General features: G+C 42.5%; 1 protein-coding gene across 1 annotated transcript in view; it reads left to right on the top strand.

The window, feature by feature from the left end:
• The first annotated feature begins 277 nt into the window (after positions 1 to 277).
• LOC134659085 (NADPH oxidase 5) overlaps positions 278 to 9,602 on the top strand; it is a 61,495-nt gene continuing 52,170 nt past the window's right edge. The window contains exon 1 of the mRNA XM_063514694.1: positions 278 to 712. Within this exon, the coding sequence (XP_063370764.1) occupies positions 371 to 712 (342 nt within the window). The 5' untranslated portion in view covers positions 278 to 370. The remainder of the gene's footprint in view (positions 713 to 9,602) is intronic.

The raw sequence follows: 9,602 nt of genomic DNA, 5'->3' as shown, positions 1-9,602 counted from the left end.
ATAGGTATCTAAGTATGTGGTTTTTAAACATGGTTATTAATAACTTACGTAGTGGGATAGACAAAAAAATAACTACGTAACTACAGACGAATTTACGAATTAAGTAAGGTTAATTTAGTAAAGTTAGGCGGCTTATTGTTACAGAGAGATTTCTTTTCAGCGAGTAGCAACTAGCAAGTAGGCAGATGTGAAATAAATCATTTTTAAATGAAAAGGTAGCCTCTTTAACCGGTGGTCCAACGTGATTTTATTGCAGATTATTTTGTGTTTATTTAAAATCTATGCAATAAGTATACACAAAGAACTTTAACGCTTACAAATGTAAGTGATATAAAGTGGCTCTTGCAAAAATGATCATAATAAACCAGTAATGACCGAAAAAAACATGGAATCTAACGGTCAATTAGTAAACAACACTAAAAACGCATATGAGGAAAAAACTCCGGAAAAAATAACAATAACTATAGACCAAACGGATGGCGGGAGAACTGACAACAACGGAACAAAACCTCTAGAAGTAAAAATACAAAATGGAGGAGATTCCAAGGACTTGTTGGGAGTTCCAAGGAATGGACACCGCATGTCCTTTATGGAAGAGGAGAGTGCGAAAGAGAGGATGCGGCTGTCACTACTGAAGCAGTGCTCCGGGATTCTGAGACAAGGAGACCAGAAGTACAATAAGGAGTCGCTTCACAAAGCTTTTCAAGATGAGGTAAGCTAGAAGTTACGCTTTAAAATTATTCTTAGTGTAAGGCCTGAGTGGACGCTCGAGTTGGGCGTGCAGCGGGGCGGGGCGTGTGGCGTGCATGTTAAACAAATGCAAACGTATAGGAGCGGCCTTAGTGCACGCTGCTCAAATTACTCCTGATCCCGACGCCACGCTGCACGCCCCACCGAACGCTCCGCTTCGAGCGTCTACTCAGGCTTTACACTTATAGTTGTATCTAAATTTAAGTGATTTTAATATCAATCAGTATTCAAGAATACTAATTTGTTAAGGAATAGGACTTCAATGACATCTCCAAATGATTTAAACTCAATTAATTTTGAGTTAACATAAATAAGAAAGATTGATAGATATCCACAAATAAAACTATGCTCACTGACTCAAAATTAACAATACTTGAATTTACGAGCCTTACGTATGACCTTAAATAAACATTTCGAAATAAAATAATGTTTGTATTATTAATGTTAGTTGTTACTCGTCTATGTCGCATTAACGCCTAAACCACAGCAACGAAATAACGAGTCGTCAACGGAAATCCGTCTGTTAATCACATTAAGCTCTGCTGTCTGCACAGTCGCTAGATTAGAAGCAGCGTGATAACGTTTGTATTTCATTAGTTGTTCATTATTTGTTAGCTTTGTTTGTTAGTTTGTTTCTTTAAACAACGTGCATTTTGTGGCAGAATTAAAAAGTCACGGCTATTAATACGGAATTTAAATAAAATTATACTAGAGAAAATTATTAAAAAAACAAAAGCTGGCAACCTATTCCAGACCAGCTATCATGCTCGCATTTTTATCACCTGTCATGCCATGCGTCACTTTCGCACTTACATATTATATGTTAGAACGTGACAGACATGGTGACAAATGATAAAGAGCCGGCCATCTTAGCCCTACATGTAATGCCTGAAGTAGGCAGGTACTTATCTAAGATAAATCTCAGTACCTATGTACAATATGTTCTTATGACACTCTCAGAAAATGGACCTTATAAGGAATTTAGATTATACTTGGGCTAACTAAGATTTAAGTTAAGGTTGTAATATGGGTATGTGGCTAACTATTACCTTGATTGTACGAGGGGCGCTCAAAATATTCTCGGTATTGATATCTTACAACCTCTTCTAAAATTTCTTTCGTTACTGGCCGCTAAGGTTTATTCATTGACATTAAAAAAAAGTATAATTCGAACCGAGATGTTCTTTTGTTTTTCTGCAATTGCTGAACAAACATGAACATCATGTGGGAATTGACAATGTTAACTAAATTAGAACATCGATGCGTGATAAAATTCTTGACAAAACAGGGTAAAAATCAAAAAACCATAAAAGAGGAAATGGATTGTGTTTACCGTGAGTCTGCTCCTTCTTTATCTACCATTCAAAAGTGGTCAAGCGAGTTTAAACGTGGAAGGGAGAGTGTTGAAGACGACCCTAGACCTGGCCGGCCTGTAGTAGCTACTTCACAAGAAAATATTGATAAAGTGGAAAAACTTATATTGGAAGATGGTCGAGTGAAGGTAAAATCTATAGCACAAGTAACCAATCTCTCTATTGGTACCGTACATGATATTATCCATGACCATCTTAATATGTCAAAAGTAAGTGCAAGATGGGTTCCGCGAATGCTGACTCGGCTTCAAAAAGACATGCGTGTAGCTTGTTGTTCCGATTTTATTGACCTGTGCGGTGAAAATCCTGATGAGGTGCTGCAAAGAATAGTTACTGGAGATGAAACCTGGGTTCATCATTATGACCCAGAGAGTAAACAAGAGTCCATGCAGTGGCACATTAAGGGTTCAGCTCATCCCAAAAAGTTCAAGGTCATCCCTTCAGCTGGCAAGGTCATGGCCACGATATTTTGGGATTGTGAAGGAGTATTACTGATCGATTATAAAGAAAAAGGTGTAAATATCACAGGACAGTACTACGCTAACATTCTACGTCAATTAAAGGATGCAATCAAAGAAAAGAGGCGAGGAAAGTTAACCAAAGGTGTTATGCTTCTGCATGACAACGCCCCCGTCCATACTGCTCATATTGCCAAGGCAGCTATTGTTGAATGTGGGTTTGAAACTGTTACTCACCCACCGTATAGTCCGGACTTAGCCCCCAGCGACTTCTTTTTGTTCCCCAATCTTAAAAAGGATCTGCGTGGAGATAAATTTTCCGATGATGAAGCATTGAAGGCGGCAGTGGAGGAGCATTTTTACACCAAAGATAAAAAATATTTTTATGCAGGATTAAAAAAAATAATTGATCGATCTTTTAAGTGTATCAAACTTTTCGTACTTGTTTGTTTTCATTCTCATACCGAGAATATTTTGAACACCCCTCGTAAGTACCTAGCAAAATGTATGTAATCGCAATAAACACTAATCAATGTGTAAAACTAAAAAGGCCCAGGTATGAAGGCCAGTTACATTTATCCCACAGCACATTATTGACCTTATTTATTAAATTTGTTTATATTACTTCTTCAAAAATTGTAACCTATAGATCAACATTTATGGCTTTCTATGTCTAATGACATGACACATGACCCTGCGACTCTCTTACTGTTTTCAAACACGTTACTATATTTTTGATGTATGCTGGTATTACTTTCAAATTAACTATTAACGTGAACCCGAACTCGTTAAGGTCAGTGCGGTAATAAATTGGGCTTAATGGTACGTGCCAGAAAAATATCGATTTAATGCGTTGTGACGTGTTTGTATAACTTGTCTAATAATATTAAACTTTGTACTAGTTCTATGTATCATAATGATAAGTTAAATATAAGATTATCTCAGCATCCTTTTTAACGACCTACTTACGCGTTTGTTCGTCGTCAAAATAGTAACAATTAATATTTTATGTTATACCTACATATAAAATGTATATCCACCGATAGTATATCTATATCGAAAACGGCTTGATTCAGTCGGCTATGATATATTCCGTGTGATTACAGTTTGAATGCATGAATCTAGTATTGGAACTGGATCGGGCATGAGGGGTGGAGGGAAATGACCGAACGGGATAGTCTTATGTATCTTTCAGTAGGAGTAGCAGCGAAAGCGCTATTATTGTTTGTCCTTGTCACAGACTCACATTTTTTTTATTCCCCACCGTAAATTAGTATGGATTATGGTGGGCAACAAATAAATTCGACCAATCATAGTGTCGCATTGCGTATGTTTTGTCCCTCGCGGAGGCACGCGTATACCACTTCTATAGGATCCTACCTTCTATGTCTGAATGTCACCTTTTACCTGTCTGAATTTCATTGACAAATGGGACTTTAGTGCAGTATCTAACTTATAAAAAACAAGCAACAACGGTTGCACTCCGGGAGTGCCGATAGAAGTGAAAACTCACCTCACTATGTTACCGACGCCCGGTAACACGATACATACGTTTAGCGGAGGTATTCTATTTATTTATTATACTCTTTATTTATTTGAACTCTTAGGCTAGGTTATTTTATAATATGGATATAAAAATAAAATACAAAAACACTTACAAAAACAATACAAAATACGTATAAACATATTATAAAAAACCTAACCTAGGGTGCCGCCAGCAGCGGGGCAAGGCCCAAGCTGCCGGTGGTCAGGGCTGCAGAGAGAGGAACCGGCGGACTATCCGCGCCGTGTCCAAGATCACCGCCTTCTGCATCTGACCCTTGATCCAACCACCTAGCGAGAGTCTCTCAAGATGTTGGTCTCTTCGCTCTTCGCTATTAGACCGTTCGCTGAAACAACTATCGGAACAATGATCGTCGAATCAACATCCCACATGGCGGTTATCTCGTGAGCCAAGTCTAGGTACTTACTAGACTTGTCCTTCTCGGCTTTCACGAGATTCTCATCATGGGGGATGGTGATGTCAACGAGCACGGCCCGGCGCTGCGATCGATCTATTATCACAATGTCAGGCTTATTGGCAACAATAGTCCTGTCAGTGATGATAGATCGATCCCAATAGAGCGTGGCACGACCATTCTCGAGAACTTGCGCAGGTGAATACTTGTAGTACGGTACTTCGCGGTCCACAAGGCCGTATAGAAGAGCAAGCTGCTGGTGAATAATCCTGGCTACGAGATTATGTCTGTGCAAGTACTCGCCGTTAGCAAGATGAGAACAACCGGAAATGATATGCCTGAGTGACTCTCCGGGACGGCGGCATGCCCGACAAATGTCGACCGTACCGTCCCTCAGGATATATTTCCGATAGTTGTTCGTCATCATTACTTCGTCCGCAATTGCACAGGCAAAACCCTCGGTTTCTCCGAAGAGGTCCCCGAATCGTAACCAGTTCACCGACGCGAGCAGGTCCACATCAGGTCCCGTGAGGGCCTTGTAGAACCGCCCGTGTAGCACCTTACTCTCCCATGCCGCCTTGCGATCCGCAGTACTTAGTACCACAGGTTTGCGCCAGTTCTCGTTTGCCAAGGAGAGCGGCGTGAGGTTCCTGTCTACTGCCACCACATCACGATGCATCCCACACTCGTTGTTAAGGAAATAATTCCTGAGATTGTACACCTCGCGGTTGTGGAGATCCTTGGCGTTTAGGAAGCCTCGGCCTCCACATTTCCGTGGGATGTACAATCTCATAACTGACGAGCGTGGGTGTAGCATGCGATGTGCGGTGAGCAGTGATCGGACCCTCCGATCCAGGGCGTCCAGCTCGGTCTGAGTCCACCTTAGTATGCCAAAGGAGTATGTGAGTAGGGGCATTACCCAGGCGTTGAAGGCGCGCACTTTGTTGCCTCCTGACAAAAGACTGTTAAGGACTTTTGTGAGCCGACTGAAAAAGCGCTCCTTCACCGACCGTCTAATACCCTCGTCCTCAATACCCAACGACTGTGACATACCAAGGTATTTATAGGTTTCTGATTCAGAGATAGATCTGAAAGCCATTGTCTCAGAGAGTTGTAAATTTGTTGAATTTACAACCCTCCCCCGCTCTACATGTATAACCGCACATTTATCGACACCAAACTCCATGTTGATGGCACTACTGAAGACTTCGGTAGTTTTCAGTAGGTCCAACAAGTCTTGGTTATTTGGTGCAAATAATTTGAGGTCATCCATGTACAGAAGGTGAGAAATGACTTCACCCTCTCTCCGAAGCCGGCAACCTAGTCCCAAATCTTTCAGCAGGGTGCTGAGGGGATTCAGAGCTAGGCAGAACCACAGGGGACTCAGACTGTCACCCTGAAAGATTCCTCGCTCAATCCTTATAAAATCCTGCGGACCAGAGCGGTCATTCCCGCCTCCTGGTTGACGAAGGACTGTGGTCCACCGCCCCATACACGCGCTTAGGAAGGCTCTCAGAGTTGCATCAACTTTATACAGCTCTAAGACCCTCCCCAGCCATGAATGAGGCACCGAATCATAGGCCTTCTTGTAGTCAATCCAAGCGGCTGAGAGGGCCCCCTTGTTCCGCCGGATTTGTTGGCATATGGTCATGTCTATGAGGAGGAGCTCTTTAGTACCACGGGACCCAACCCTACATCCATTTTGAGCGGAAGCCAAAATATTATTTGCGACAATGTGCGCGTTGATTTTTGCTCTCAAAATGGATGTAAGGAGCTTGTAAAGTGTAGGCAAGCATGTGATGGGTCTGTAGTTTTTTGCTTCCGTGGTACTACCGGACTTGAAGAGCAGGAAGGTGACACCAGTTGTTAAGGAAGGTGGGAGAGAACCAAGCTCGAGGGCTTGTTGAAATTGTGCTGCCAAGCAGGAGTGCGAGCATCGGAACCATTTTAGCCAGAAGTTGTGCAATCCATCCGGCCCAGGACTTTTCCAGTTCTGGGTCGTGCGGATGGCACAACTTACGTCATCGGGGGTGATAGTGACTACCCCCATAGGTTCGATGGACTCGCACTCACGCTCGACAACATTCATCCAACTCCCCTCGGTGTGTCCGACAGGCACCGACCAGATGCTACGCCAGAAGTCAGTCATGACAGTAGGATCCGGCGGCTGCGTGTCGGACTCACGAAGGTTGGTTTCCTCCCACTTTCGGTACACCTTCCTTTGGTCACTCTGGAAAAGACGATTCTGCTGGAATCGATCCACACGCTCTCTGTAGCGGCGAATACGGTTTGCCCATGCATAGACTTTCTGCTTTAGAAAGTCGATGCGCTCCGTAACGTTGGCCATGTAGTCGCGGGGCCTGATATCCGTCCCCGCGAACGCCTGGTTTACAAAGCGCATTACTCGGGGGCGATTGTTGCCCCCCCTGAAGCAGATCAGCTTTGCGATAAGAGTCCTAAAGGAGCTGATACGTCGCTCGATCCGTATTTGCCATGCGGGGGCGCCTCCGGCGGTCCTAGGTGCACGTTCAGAGTCCGGAAACTTGACTCGTGCAACACGGCACGCCGCGATGGCTCCGCAATACATGATCGCGTGCGTATCATCTAAATCTTTACTAGTCCGCAAATATGGCTCTAGTAAAGCGTTTAGGGCTCCCATTAGCGCTAGATTGCGTCTATTCATAGGCAAACGTGGTAATCGTGGCCTAGTGTTGGGAGTGGAGCGATACTGCGTAATCGCCTCATCCAGAGTCCTCCTCAGTTGCTCATTGGCTGTACTACTCACACTCTGCGCGGTCTCCTCCTCGTCGGCGTTGAGATCCAACCGCGGTGCCCCCGGTGCCCGGTCGGGTGCGGGCACCGGATTCGGCGACGTCGCGGGCGGGTCCCGCGCCGAGGTGGAGGCCGCGCAAGCAGAGAGAGCCTCCAGGCGAAGCCGATCAAGTGTCAAGTCATCCAACCGCTTTAGCCGCTGAATGACGCGCACCTGATCCGATAATCGCTGCTCCGACACGGTGATGGTGGGTTCAAGAGCCTGAAACAGAGGCAGTATTCTTATTTATTATATATTATTATCATTCTCAAATAATATCACACTTTTTCATTGACATGTTTATTTACATACTGCCATGACAGCGCCGCTAAAGAAGATTTCACTTCAAAAATCTCAAAACTCACGAAACATTGTATTGCTGCGTTGCGTTACGGTAACATTCCATTTTTGACCGCAGCTGCACTACCGGTACTGAACGCGTCGCTGTTACTGTCAATTTCCATAGTAAAATGAACAGTAGTGCAGCTGTCGTTGGAAATAGACTGTCACCTTAAGGTACTAGGTACTTTTGCGTTGGCGCGTCTTTATTAATTATTAATTAATAGCGTAGTCAGTTCTGCTTTTCTAATATATGTACTTGTTTTATCTAAGACCGATAATTATACTCTTATAATACTTCGGTAGATGTATAATAATCTCGTATTGCGCGCGTAATTTTGATAGTGCAAGATAGCACTATCAAAACTATCAAGAACACGCAACTTATATTTTGCACAACAATTGGTAAACTTGCATTTTTATTGCTCAAAAGTATCTCAAAATATCCGGTTCTTTCGCAAACGGCATGTTATCGACAATATCACCTAATAAGGATGGTAACTGCTGTATTTGTCCCTTGTAAAAACCGCCAAGTACCTCATCATTTTTTACGACGCGAAATTACAAGTTTATATGATGTCAATCATTGCATTGTGAAATGACATGATGACGAGTACGCTGCATGTTTCACATTCAAGCGGTTCCCATAGTTGCTGTACTTGGACCTGTGTATTATGTATTCTATAAGTATGTAGATAACCTACGGACAACGAAATCAAACCGGGTTGAACTTGAAACGCTCGAACTCTCAACAGAAGAGTATTTTTCAGGAAACAGTTGCAATTCGCCAAATTTTAACTAACGTATGAATTTTGAATCGTATGACATCGTATCGCATTGACTGTCAAGCCTGTAACAATGGAGCTGAACCAGATTCCTAATCATATGTCAGTACCTATAGAGTTACCATGAACCCTACTTAGGAGCTTTTTGCGAACGATTTCACTTTCCTTCATCGTGGTCGTCAAAATTGAAATTAATTCATACTTAACATTAAATAACGAGAATAGAGGATATTTTTGGAAATTAAAAAATATATCTGCATAGGTGTCACGGTCGGTCTCCTTTATTTGTGCGTAGATACCTAATCAAATAGAAAGGAAGATTGATGTAGTGAAATTAATACAAATTACGCTGATGTATGAGAGTATTGAAAGTTTTGTGGTAAAGTCCAGTTCCACCAACCAAAGTTGACGTCGTCACTCAGCAGAGAACTAAGAAAGGTATAACATTTAGCGAACGTTTTAAAGATGACAGACGGTTCGGTGCAACTGACCCTTAAACTTACGCCATTTAGTCAACTTACGCCTACGCAAATACAGGAAACTCTAATTTAATCAACTTCAGATCGTAAAATGTTTATTTAATTTCGTTTCGCAAGCACGCGGTTCGATTTGATTCGCGAAAGTGAATGGGATCGATTTGAATGGGCTATATTTGCGCAAGTCGGATGAACGTGTTATGTGTTCACTGACGGTTTAACACTTATTTGATCTTCATCAAAAAAGTTAAGTGCGGGCTGGTTTAGTCCATTAAGCTGCGGTAAAACTTTGGAGATACAAGCAGTATGTATAAACTTAAAGGAACCCTTTTTGGGAAAAGGAAAGTATACTGTGTATTTGCCTACGTGATAAATCGTGCCGTGTTCTCTATTGGACTTATTTTTCGGCGAAGTTTTTGACAAAGTTTCATACATTTTGCCTGAACGCAAGATATTATGTAGGCTTATGGATGCCTGCATCTACAAGTTTCGCTTAAAGCCACGTTAGCAAACTGTAGGAAAAAGACTTTTTGAAAAAAAAAACCTTGTTTAGGAAGTAGGTAAGTACTAGACGCTAGAGGTGTCACATACGACTCGTCGACGTTACATCTATATTTGCGCTAGGCTTACAAATATGGTTTTGATGGATAG

Source organism: Cydia amplana, chromosome 2, assembly GCF_948474715.1.
Source record: "Cydia amplana chromosome 2, ilCydAmpl1.1, whole genome shotgun sequence".
In the NCBI taxonomy this organism is placed as follows: Eukaryota; Metazoa; Arthropoda; class Insecta; order Lepidoptera; family Tortricidae; genus Cydia; species Cydia amplana.
Note: the sequence above shows the minus strand (reverse complement) of the source record. Positions and strands in the feature narration are given on the sequence as shown.